The sequence below is a fragment of the Martes martes genome (genome assembly GCF_963455335.1).
Source record: "Martes martes genome assembly, chromosome: 2".
Taxonomy (NCBI): Eukaryota; Metazoa; Chordata; class Mammalia; order Carnivora; family Mustelidae; genus Martes; species Martes martes.
Genome location: NC_137889.1, coordinates 80,341,340 through 80,354,873, shown reverse-complemented (window position 1 = coordinate 80,354,873; position 13,534 = coordinate 80,341,340). Strand labels below are relative to the sequence as shown.

At 39.3% G+C, this 13,534-nt stretch overlaps 1 protein-coding gene across 1 annotated transcript in view; it reads left to right on the top strand.

Moving 5' to 3' along the window:
* FNIP2 (folliculin interacting protein 2) overlaps positions 1 to 13,534 on the top strand; it is a 137,161-nt gene that overhangs the window by 70,187 nt on the left and 53,440 nt on the right. Inside the window, exons 4-8 of the mRNA XM_080797492.1 lie at positions 7,734 to 7,834; positions 7,938 to 8,009; positions 9,638 to 9,738; positions 9,914 to 10,003; positions 11,531 to 11,602. Of these exons, the coding sequence (XP_080653618.1) occupies positions 7,734 to 7,834; positions 7,938 to 8,009; positions 9,638 to 9,738; positions 9,914 to 10,003; positions 11,531 to 11,602 (436 nt within the window). The remainder of the gene's footprint in view (positions 1 to 7,733; positions 7,835 to 7,937; positions 8,010 to 9,637; positions 9,739 to 9,913; positions 10,004 to 11,530; positions 11,603 to 13,534) is intronic.

The following is a 13,534-nucleotide window of genomic DNA, read 5'->3' as shown; positions in this document are numbered from 1 at the left end:
TGGAGGATGTATCACATTTGGTTTTTACTCGTGGAATTTTCCATGTTGCTGGAAAAGCTAAGCCAGGTAAATTGCCAGCAGCAATTTGGTTAATTTCATGTTCAGGATTTGGGCCATGCATTTGCCCTTATTTCACAGTGCTCCTGGGTCTCGAGGCAGTTTGTGTTTTAAAAAGTATACAGTGAAATTTTCAGTTCGTTAAGAATTACAATTGTCATGTAGACCTTGTACCCCAGGAACAAGCAGATTATAAAATGGAGGTGGTGGGTAGAAGTTATTAATAAAAAATGTGAAAGACAGTTGGTTTCTGTCTGGATGGAGTGAGAAGAGGTTGGCGTGAGCCATAACCAAACAGAGAGGAGCCTAGTTAAACAAGGCTGATAGATGTATGTTTTTCTTTCCTTCTCTGCAAACATGTCTAAGTAGGTGTGCATATGTGCATTTGTGTGTGCATGTACTTGTGTGTATATATGTGTGTGTATGGATTTGTAGTTTAAAAAAGAGATTGAGAAGAGAATGTTAAGAACAATTCCCAGGAGAGAGGAGTCAAGATGGAGGAGAAGTAGCAGGCTGAGACTACATCAGGTAGCAGGAGATCAGCTAGATAGCTTATCAAACCATTTCAAACACCTACAAATCCAACGGGAGATCGAAGAGAAGAAGAACAGCAATTCTAGAAACAGAAAATCGACCACTTTCTGAAAGGTAGGGCCGGTGGAGAAGTGAATCCAAAGCGACGGGAAGATAGACCCCTGGGGGGAGGGGCCGACTCCCGGCAAGCGGCGGAGCAACAGAGCACTAAATCAGGACTTTTAAAAGTCTGCTCACTGAGGGACATCGCTCCAGAGGCTAAACCGGGGTGAAGCCCACGTGGGGTCAGCGTGGCCCCAGGTCCTGCAAGGTCACAGAAGGATCGGGGGTGTCTGAGTGTCATAGAGCTTGCAGGTATTAGACCGGGGAAGCCGGCTACAGAGACAGAGCCGAGGAGTGAGCTCTCAGCTTGGGGTTACCTTGAACTGGTCACAGGCTGGATGAGCTCAGAGCACGGCCAGAGGCCAGGGAGATGGGAGTGATTGGGCTCTTTTCTCTGAGGGTGCACTGAGGAGTGGGGCCCCAAGCTCTCGGCTCCTCTGGGCCGGGACTGGGAGGCTGCCATTTTCATTCCCGTCCACTGGAACTCTACGGAAAGCATTCAGGGGACAAAACTCCCAAAAGCGAACCTGAGCAGATTACTTAGCCCGGCCCCTGGTAAGGGCAGTGCAATTCTGCCTTGGGCACAGACACTTGAGAATCACTACAACAGGCCCCTCCCCCAGAAGATCGACAAGAAATCCAGCCAAGACCAAGTTCACCTACCAAGGAGAGCAGCATAATTCCAAAGGAAGAGAAAGCAAAGCACGGAACTCATGGCTTTCTCCCCATGATTCTTTAGTCTTACGGTTAATTTAAATTTTTTTTAATTTAATTTTTTTCCTTCTACTAAATTTTTTTTAACTTTTACCCTTTTCTTTTTTAACGTTTTTAAACTAGTTTATCTAATATATATATATTTTTTTCTTTTTTATATTTTTTCTTTATTTTCTTTTTTTAATTTTTTTTTCTTTTTTCTGAACTTCTTTTTATCCCCTTTCTCCCCTCCACGATTTGGGGTATCTTCTGATTTGGTTAAAGCGCATTTTCCTGGGGTCTTTGCCACCCTTTTAGTATTTTATTTGCTCCTTCCTCTACTCTTATCTGGACAAAATGACAAGGCGGAAAAACTCACCACAAATAAAAGAACAAGAGGCAGAACCGAAGGCTAGGGACCTAATCAATACAGACATTGGTAATATGTCAGATCTAGAGTTCAGAATGACGATTCTCAAGGTTCTAGCCGGGCTCAAAAAAGGCATGGAAGATATTAGAGAAACCCTCTCTGGAGAGATAAAAGCCCTTTCTGGAGAAGTAAAAGAACTAAAATCTAACCAAGTTGAAATCAAAAAAGCTATTAATGAGGTGCAATCCAAAATGGAGACTCTTACTGCTAGGATAAATGAGGCCGAAGAAAGAATTAGTGATATAGAAGAACAAATGACAGAGAGTAAAGAAGCTGAGCAAAAGAGGGACAAACAGCTACTGGACCACGAGGGGAGAATTCGAGAGATAAGTGACACCATAAGACGACACAATATTAGAATAATTGGGATTCCAGAAGAAGAAGAAAGAGAGGGGAGCAGAAGGTATATTGGAGAGAATTATTGGAGAGAATTTCCCTAATCTGGCAAAGGGAACAAACATCAAAATCCAGGAGATGCTAAGAACGCCCCTCAAAATCAATAAAAATAGGTCCACACCTCATCACCTGATAGTAAAATTTACAAAGCTTAGCGACGAAGAGAAAATCCTAAAAGCAGCCCGGGAAAAGAAGTCTGTAACATACAAGGGTAAAAACATTAGATTGGCAGCGGACCTATCCACAGAGACCTGGCAGGCCAGAAAGAACTGGCATGATATATTCAGAGCACTAAACGAGAAAAACATGAATACTATATCCAAGAATACTATATCCAGCTAGGCTATCATTGAAAATAGAAGGAAAGATAAAAAGCTTCCAGGACAAACAAAAACTGAAAGAATTTGCAAACACCAAACCAGCCCTACAGGAAATATTGAAAAGGGTCCTCTAAGCAAAGAGAGAGCCCTAAAGTAGTAGATCAGAAAGGAACAGAGACAATACATGGTAACAGTCACCTTACAGGCAATACAATGCACTAAATTCATATCTCTCAATAGTTACCCTGAATGTTAATGGGCTAAATGCCCCAATCAAAAGACACAGGGTATCAGAATGGATAAAAAAACAAAACCCATCAATATGTTGCCTACAAGAAACTCATTTTAGACCCGAAGACACCTCCAGATTTAAAGTGAGGGGGTGGAAAACAATGTACCATGCTAATGGACATCAGAAGAAAGCTGGGGTGGCAATCCTTATATCAGATCAATTAGATTTTCAGCCAAAGACTATAATAAGAGATGAGGAAGGACACTATATCATACTCAAAGGGTCTATCCAACAAGAAGTTCTAACAATTTTAAATATCTATGCCCCTAACGTGGGAGCAGCCAACTATATGAACCAATTAATATCAAAATCAAAGAAACACATCAACAATAATGCAATAACAGTAGGGGACTTTAACACTCCCCTCACTGAAATGGACAGATCATCTAAGCAAAAGATCAACAACGGAATAAAGGCCTTCAATGACACACAGGACCAGATGGACATCACGGATATATTCAGAACATTTCATCCCAAAGCAACAGAATACACATTCTTCTCTAGTGCACATGGAACATTCTCCAGAATAGACCACATCCTGGGTCATAAATCAGGTCTCAACCGGTATCAAAAGATTGGGGTCATCACCTAAAGGAGCTGGAGAGAGAACAACAAAGAAAGCCTAAACCCAGCAGGAGAAGAGAAATCCTAAAGATCAGAGCAGAAATCAATGAAATAGAAACCAAAAAAACAATAGAACAAATCAACGAAACTAGGAGCTGGTTCTTTGAAAGAATTAATAAGATTGATAAACCCCTGGCCAGACTTATCAAAAAGAAAAGAGAAAGGACCCAAATAAATAAAATCATGAATGAAAGAGGAGAGATCACAACCAACACCAAAGAGATACAAACAATTATAAGAACATACTATGAGCAACTTTACGCCAACAAATTTGACAGTCTGGAAGAAATGGATGCATTCCTAGAGACACATAAACTACCACAGCTGAACCAGGAAGAAATAGAAAACCTGAACAGACCCATAACCAGTAAGGAGATTGAAACAGTCATCAAAAATCTCCAAACAAACAAAAGCCCAGGGCCAGACGGCTTCGCAGGGAAATTCTACCAAACATTTAAAGAAGAACTAATTCCTATTCTCCTGAAACTGTTCCCAAAAATAGAAATGGAAGGAAAACTTCCAAACTCATTTTATGAGGCCAGCATCACCTTGATCCCAAAACCAGACAAGGATCCCATCAAAAAAAGAGAATTACAGACCAATATCCTTGATGAGCACAGATGCAAAAATTCTCACCAAAATACTGGCCAATAGGATTCAACAGTACATTAAAAGGATTATTCACCACGACCAAGTGGGATTTATTCCAGGGCTGCAAGGTTGGTTCAACATCCACAAGTCAATCAATGTGATACAACACATTAATAAAAGAAAGAAGAACCATATGATACTCTCAATAGATGCTGAAAAAGCATTTGACAAAGTACAGCATCCCTTCCTGATCAAAACTTTTCAAAGTGTAGGGATAGAGGACACATACCTCAATATTATCAAAGCCATCTATGAAAAACCCACTGCAAATATCATTCTCAATGGAGAAAAACTGAAAGCTTTTCCGCTAAGGTCAGGAACACGGCAGGGATGTCCATTATCACCACTGCTATTCAACATAGTACTAGAAGTCCTAGCCTCAGCAATCAGACAACAAAAAGAAATTAAAGGCATCCAAATCGGCAAAGAAGAAGTCAAACTATCACTCTTCGCAGATGATATGATACTATACGTGGAAAACCCAAAAGACTCCACTCCAAAACTGCTAGCACTTGTACAAGAATTTAGTTAAGTGTCAGGATATAAAATCAATGCACAGAAATCAGTTGTATTTCTCTACACCAACAACAAGACAGAAGAAAGAGAAATTAAGGAGTCAATCCCATTTACAATTGCACCCGAAACTATAAGATACCTAGGAATAAACCTAACCAAAGAGGCTAAGAATCTATACTCAGAAAACTATAAAGTACTCATGAAGGTAATTGAGGAAGACACAAAGAAATGGAAAAATGTTCCATGCTCCTGGATTGGAAGAACAAATATTGTGAAAATGTCTACACTACCTAAAGCAATTTACACATTTAATGCAATCCCTATCAAAATCCCACCCATTTTTTTCAAAGAAATGGAACAAATAATCCTAAAATTTATATGGAACCAGAAAAGACCTCGAATAGCCAAAGGAATATTGAAAAAGAAAGCCAAAGTTGGTGGCATCACAATTCCGGACTTCAAGCTCTATTACAAAACTGTCATCATCAAGACAGCATGGTACTGGCACAAAAACAGACACATAGATCAATGGAACAGAATAGAGAGCCCAGAAGTAGACCCTCAACTCTACAGTCAGCTAATTTTCGACAAAGCAGGAAAGAATGTCCAATGGAAAAAAGACAGCCTCTTCAATAAATGGTGTTGCTAAAATTGGATGGCCACATGCAGAAAAATGAAAGTGGACCACTTCCTTACACCACACACAAAAATAGACTCAAAATGGATGAAGGACCTCAATGTGAGAAAGGAATCCATCAAAATCCTTGAGGAGAACACAGGCAGCAACCTCTTCGACCTCAGCCGCAGCAACTTCTTCCTAGGAACATCGCCAAAGGCAATGGAAGCAAGGGCAAAAATCAACTATTGGGATTTCATAAAATCAAAAGCTTTTGCACAGCAAAGGAAACAGTCAACAAAACCAAAAGACAACTGATAGAATGGGAGAAGATATTTGCAAACGACTTAACAGATAAAGGGCTAGTGTCCAAAATCTATAAAGAACTTAGCAAACTCAACACCCAAAGAACAAATAATCCAATCAAGAAATGGTCAGAAGACATGAACAGACATTTCTGCCAAGAAGACATGCAGATGGCCAACAGACACATGAAAAAGTGCTCCACATCACTCGGCATCAGGGAAATACAAATCAAAACCACAACGAGATATCACCTCACACCAGTCAGAATGGCTAAAATTAACAAGTCAGGAAATGAATGATGCTGGTGAGGCTGCGGAGAAAGGGGAACCCCCCTACACTGTTGGTGGGAATGCAAGCTGCTGCAACCACTCTGGAAAACAGCATGGAGGTTCCTCAAAAAGTTGGAAATAGAGCTACCTTATGCCCCAGCAATTACACTACTGGGTATTTACCCTAAAGATACAAACGTAGTGATCCGAAGGGGCACATGCACCCAAATGTTTATAGCAGCAATGTCCACAATTGCCAAACTATGGAAGGAACCTAGCTGTCCATCAACAGATGAATGGATAAAGAAGGTGTGGTATATATACACAATGGAATACTATGCAGCCATCAAAAGAAATGAAATCTTGCCATCTGCGACGACGTGGATGGAACTAGAGGGTATTATGCTTAGCGAAATAAGTCAATCGGAGAAAGACAACTATCATATGATCTCCCTGATATGAGGAAGTGGAGATGCAACATGGGGGGTTGGGGGGTAGGAGAAGAATAAATGAAACAAGATGGGATTGGGAGGGAGACAAACCATAAGTGACTCTTAATCTCACAAAACAAACTGAGGGTTGCTGGCGGGAGGGGGGTCAGGAGAGCGGAGTGGGGTTATGGACATTGGGGAGGGTATGTACTATGGTGAGTGCTATGAAGTGTTTAAACCTTGCTATTCACAGACCTGTACCCCTGGGGATAAAAATACATTATATGTTTATTTAAAAAAATAAATAAATAAATTTTAAAAATAAATAAATAAAAGAGGAAAGGAAAAAAAAAGAACAATTCCCATGTTTCTGCTTAGGTGGACAGCGTATTAGCAGAGAATCTGGGGCTATGTGGGCTGGGTCAGAGAGAGATGCTTCTTTTGTCTTGGTCAAGCTGTGCTGGGGTGCCTGCAACTTATCATAGTTATACATTATCATTATACATATATGATAATATACATGTTACATATGACTTATTATATGTGATATGTAATAATATATTATGATATGTGAATGAATGCATTTGGATATAGGATTCTAGAGTTAAGGGATAGGTCTGGGCCTACAGATAAAGATGTGGGAGGTATTTCTATGTAAAGAATAACCAAAATTCCAAGAGTGGTTGAGAGTGCAGACGGTGAGTAGGAGTGCCCTCTGAGAAAAAACCCTGCTCAAGGGATGACCTAAGAAAGAAGAGATTCAAAAAAGGTGGGGTAGATGAAATCATCAGCTACTGTGAGAGATGCTTAAGAAGGCAAACTGGAAAGTGCACTGGATTTGACAGGAAGGCAGAGGCCATCCTAGGACAATTTGAGTAGATGAGGCAAATTTAGAGGTAGCTCAGGCCACCCTTTTGGATGACAAGAAAAACTTGTCAGAAGCTAGAGGGGTCAAATATTTTTGAAATATTTTTTGGTAAAACTTTCAAGGTATCAGACTGTCTGTTACCTTTTGGACCCTCACAAAACCCTGTGCCAACTGGCATTTTCGTTCAACACTGTTAATTATTTAGGTGAATAGTATTGAACTGTGTTTCTTTTCAGGATGTATTTTGGTACCAAGATAAGAGTTATCCTGTTTTCTTTTTTTTTTTTTTTCCAGAACTTAATCTTTCTCTTTATAGTTTATAAATAGAGATAATGCAAAATCTTTGTTTTTCATAACAAGGTTAAAAATGACCCCTGCTGAGACACTGGGATCCTGTATGGAGATATTGTGCGTAAAGATGAAATCATGAACATAAGTAGTAATTTGGGGAAAAATAGTCAATCGCTATTATGGAATAAAATGGTTAGTTTCTGCTTTGAGAAACAGTTTTAGTTACCTGCTACACTAAAAATGGACCTATAGATCAATAAACGTTATTTTCTGTTGCATTACACATCACATTGTGCCACGTACTAACTTTGATTTTGGTCTCTTTCGTGTGTGATAGTACACCAGACCAGCTTCTGATGTCAACATGCTAGGGGAAATGATGTTTGGCTCAGTCGCCATGAGTTACAAAGGCTCCACTTTAAAGATACACTATATACGGTGAGTTCAAGCGTCTTTTTCTACTAATTGTGAGAAGTGGAATGGTGTTACTGGCTTTTTAATTCAAAAATGCATTCCCTCCCTTTTTTTTGTTTTCTTCCAGTTCTCCTCCACAACTGATGATTAGTAAGGTTTTCTCTGCTAGAATGGGCAGCTTCTGTGGGAGTACAAATAAGTAAGTGTGGGGGTTTGTACCTGTCTTTCCCCCTTGCCTCCACTTTTTTAAGTGGCTATTTCTGGATAAAGTGCTTCTTCCAGGGCCATAAGTTCTTTTGAAATGAAGTGGGGAGAGGCCACATTAACAAAGGGATTTTAAAAGTGGCCCTTTTCCTGTACATAATGAGTATGAAAAGGCCTTTGACTTTATCAGATGGTCTTAAAGACAAATGACTGTTTATTTTCCAACATTATTTTATCTTAAAAAAAATAAACTTGTTGGTTACTTAGTTTGTTAACTTATTTCTAAATGAAGTACGTAATCAGTTTTTCCAGGCCCCTAGGCATGTGTATGACAGGATGGGTCTTATGTGCTCACCGTCTCTTCAGCCATCAGTGTAGCCTCTGGGATTCGTGGTTATTTGGGCCATGTTCTGTTCTGATCTTCACTCCTCTGAGTTTTTTCCTCCTCTAATTTTACACTTCTGAGTAGACTAAGAATACTGATGTGTCTAACTTAACTCTCATGCTGGTACATTTGTTCATATATTTCAAACTTTTCAAGCAGAAATAGTTCATATGCTTCATTTTTGAATAAAGCAAAACATTTGTTATACTTTGATAGGTTTTGGTTTTTTTTTAAGCTTTTATGTATTCATTTGCCAGAGAGAGAGAGCACAAGCAGGGTTGGTAGCAGGCAGAAGAAGAAGCAGGCTTCTCACTGAGCAAGGAGCCTGATGCTGGACTTGATCCCAGGACCTTGGGATCATGACCTGAGCCGATGGCAGACGCTTAACCCACTGAGCCACCCAGGCCCCCCTGAATTTACCTTGTTTGAGCATTTAACATTGGACTGGCATGACTCAAGCCAGTTATGGGAATTGATTTTTTTTTCTTGTGAGATATTCTTCTTTAGACTCTTTCAGTTATTACACTAGTTCCATATAATAGAATATTGAGCTCAAATTTAAGTAAAAAATGATTTTGACCTCACTATGCTGTATCTTCCTCAAAGTCTTGATATTTATTTTACTAGTTAATAAATAAGTAAATTATTAAAATCTGCTTCTCTCACATTTCTGTTTATGAGTAACTAACTTTTTAGATGTTGTGAAGTCAAATTCCTAAGGAATCCTAATTTCTGTACTATCGTCCTCCTGAAAAAAGTTGCCTAATTGCTTATAGATGTTAGCAAGAATGTTAACAAGACGTTAACAAGAACTAAGAGTTAAGATGAATTTTATTTTGAAGGTTTATGTGAAATTATCCTTGAAATGAATGGCAACATCTTGGGTATCAGTTACTAAAGCACAGTTCAGGGGCAAAGAGCAGTATCCTAGCTATCAGTCACCAGAGCAAAATTTGTAGAGTTCCATGCCCCATTACATCACGTGAAACTGTTAGGAAAGCATTGTTAGTTTTATAGTTTGGACTGCCTCCAGAAAGCTTTTCTTGTCTTTTCCTCCAGCAAATTCCCCTAAAGTTTGGTTTCCTTTGTTAGATGTGAGACTTTATTCATTTATAAAGAAAAGTCTGGGCAGCTGGTAAGTTGTCTATGTTTGAAAGTTTGTTAGAAAACAGCTTTATTTGTCTCTTGATTTTTTTTTTTCTCTCTCTCTCTCCCTTCCTTCCCCTCTCCGGATTTAGCTTGCAAGACAGCTTTGAATATATCCACCAAGATCCTAATTTGGGAAGACTGAACACAAATCAGAATAATTTGGGTCCTTGTCGTACTGGGAGTAACCTAGGTAAAATCTGCCACGTAACTGGGCTCTCTCTTTCTGAATACCAGTATTGTGGGTGTGTGTTTTGCTTTATATTGAGTTTGTTGTGCTGGTTTTTTTTTTTTTGCATTATCTTTAATCTGTGTTTATTTTTGTGTGTGTACTCTGTTTGCCCTCTTGTGTGTGTTTCTGTCTCCAGGTCTGCTGCAAGCATGCAGCAGCAAACTGCTGCAGGGCGTAGCTGAAGGAGGACCGCTCCGGCTCACCCGGAGTGCTTCTTTCTTTGCAGGTTTGTGTGGAATGCTGAGCACAGTGTGACCCACACACACATTAATAATAAATCCTGTGCAGGTTCTTAGAAAAAAAAAAAAATCCTATTTGGCACCTCTCTAGAAATCCAAGGGGCTCTTGAGATATTAGTTTCAAATGCAGCCAAGTTCATGGTGTTTTGAAAATTCCACCAAAGAACCTCTTTTGTAAATGTCTTTGCTAATACCCCGGTGTAAGCTGATTTTGATCTGAAATGAGCCCTTAGTGTTTCTAAGAGGATTATATTTTCTGATTTCCTGGGCCTCTTCTGCTGCTCTGAACGGTTTCCCTTTCTCATGGTATACCTTTGTCCATTTGTTCACCTGCATCCTTACCTGCACAGAGTTTCTTCAAAAGTCACCCTAATAAGAGCATGGAAGACCTCTTTCTCTTTTCTTCCTCGTTTCTCTCTCTCTCTCTCTCTAGCATTTAAGCAGTTTAAACACAGTTTCTAGGTTCTTTACAGGTATAATCATCTCGGTGTCTCTGAGTAGGTAAATTCTGAGATTTAACTGACCTTGCTAGCTAAAGCTGTGGAATGTCTGCTGTAGTCTGGCATGATTAACAAGTGTGGGGAATCTTCACTACTAATATGAAAGGTTACGTTTATGGCAAATGGTGTTCTTCATTCTGTTCTTCTTTGTAACCAGAAATATGCTAAGCACCATGAAACTGACACCATCCCACCTACTTAGAGTGAGGATAAGATGTTTATATGCTCTTTTTAAAACTGTGAAAATAAACATGCTTCAAAAATAGCTGGCAAGTATAATAATCAGGCAGGGCATTGGGCTTCTTATACATTGTAAAGCTTGCTATAGCAACATGCCATCTACCCCACAGCTCAGTGAGTGTATAGTTTAGGTGAATCTGAAGTCTATAGTACTTTAGTGTGTTTTCTAAAATTCATGCCAGGATATGAGTTTTTCTCAGTAACTACAGTAATGCTGGGCATATATGGAAAAGAAGTGGAGGAAGAAGTATTTGAAAATGGATATGTAGGGTTTTTTTTTTTTTTTAATCAGCCAGGAGAGTGGGTTATAAACAAAGAAATGTTTTTTAAATTTACAAAATGGTATTCAAGTATTTCTGTTCCCTCAAGTTGCCTACAGGCACTAATGAAACTGATTATAAAGCATTTTGAAAATACAGTGCTATTTAAGTATTACTGATAATGAGGAAAGGGGCTGAAAGTATCTGCCTGAGAATGTTTGTTCATTGTGTCAACTGCAAGAGTAGTTTATCATGGCAGTTTGTTTTAGAAATAAGCATCACTCCAAAAAGTGTTTGTGTTAACAACAGGATAAAAGCAGGTAGTTACCTGACTCTATCTTCTTTTCACTTATTTTCTACATATTTAATTTTGCTTTGTGGTTAATCTTTCTATGAACGTAGGCCAGTCATCAGCAGTAGCCTACCTTGAAATGTAAAAAGGACTACAGTCGCTTTTGAACAACTCATTCTTTGGGCATTTCAGTAGCATGTTTACCTTTTGCCTTTATCTCAGCACACAGCACTCCAGTTGACATGCCGAGCAGAGGACAGAATGAAGACCGGGACAGTGGCATTGCCAGATCAGGTACTTGTACTTCCCTTCATTGGTTTAGCTGGTAGGGTGAACTCTCATCCATGATGGGGAGGTAGGTGGGAAACAGAAGACAGGCCTCATCTTCCATCCATCTTCCAGGTTTTTTCCCTTCTCCACATTCTAAGGTTCTCTCACGTGTCTGAAGATCTAGAACTTTGATATACAGCATCTAAGAGTGTGCAAAATGGACTTGTTTTTTTCTAAACTCATTTTTTTCTAAGAGTCTCATAGGAGACTTTTGTACTTTGAGAAATTTCTTTCTTTTTTTTCAATTTAAATTTTTAAAATTTTTAATTAACATATAATGTATTATTAGCCCCAGGGGTACAGGTCTGTGAATCACCAGGTTTACACACTTCACAGCACTCACCATAGCACATACCTTCCCCAATGTAGAAATTTCTTTTTAAATTTTTTTTTTTTAAAGGGAGGCTTCCTTGAGCTAGTGTTACTGGGAGTTTGCCTGCTGAATATTTTTAAAGGGAGGCTTCCTTGAGCTAGTGTTACTGGGAGTTTGCCTGCTGAATATTGAATGTAAAATCAGAGGAGGAAGGGTGTCTGTGGAAGGAGGTCTATCCATGACTGGGGCAGGGCCTGCCAGTCACCCTCTCTCCTGTCCTAGAGTCAGGCTGATGATCTAGATTTTATTTTGGATACCCCTTGCTCTCATTCCTTCAACCCTGCAGCTTTTCTAATATTGCTTTTAAGGTCTCTTAGTTTCTGTTTTTGTACACAATTCTGCTATGATTTTTGATTTGTGGTTTAGATCTGAGGTAGATTCTGTGCTGTAGAAGAAGGGTAGTGAACCAGTGATCTGGAACCAGAGGCCTTGGTGGTGTTTGGGTTTTGCCTGATGAACATGTCATACATGCCACTTCTGCCTTCCACTAAAGACCAAGGGTACCCTGCTGTTTTTACCCGTGATACATGGCTCCATCACTGAATAAGCCAGCCGGTCGGTGCTTACGTGTGGCGGACTGGATCCAGCCCTCAGATGCCTTTCTTCCTGGCATTCCATTCATGTGAGCAGCCAGATCTGAATGTTTTCTTATGAGAGGAACTAGGGACTGACCAGATGTGGGAAAGAAAGACCAGTGTGAGCTTTATACCCCTGGTGGTGTTCAGCAGTTTGTTGATAAAATCCTCTTTATGTTCTTACTATAGTTAGTTCTCTTAGATCTCTTATACCCTCCTTACATTGCTGGAACCAAGGTCCTCATCCTGAAACAGAATAGGGACTCCAGGTGTTTGAACTGCCTTAGCAGAAGATGTAGAGAAATTAAAAACATGCTTATTCCTTTTTTCTATAATTTTTAACTTCATGTCTAAAGAGTTGAGAGTTGGGGAAATTTTTTTAAATCGATTTTATTTTTCAGAACAGATTTAGATTTACAAAAAAACCAGGATGAGTACAGAGAATTCCCATATAATCTGCACACAGTTTGCCCTATTAATAGCATCTTACATTAGTATGGTGAATTTGTTACAGTTCACAAATCAATATCAATGTATTATTATTACCTAAAGTCCATAGTCTTACTTATTTCCTTAGTTTTTATCTAATGTCTTTTTTCTGTTCGAGGACGATATTATATTTAGTTATCATGTGTCCTTAGGGCTCCTCTCAATTTTTTCAGACTTTATTTTTGATAACCTTGACAGTTTTGAGGGATAGTGTCCAGGTATTTTATAGAATGTTCCCTATTCAAATTTGTTTGATGTTTTTCACATGATTACTAGGGTTGTGGTTTTCCGAAGAAAGATCCCAGAGATAAAGGGCTGTTTCCATCACATCATACTAGGGTACATGTGTTTGTCCGGTTTCTCTGCTGTGATGTTACTCTTTATTTCCCCTTTACTGTAACTTAGGAAGGAAGTCCCTAGGTGTAGTCCACACCTAAGGAGTGGAGAGTTCTGTTCACC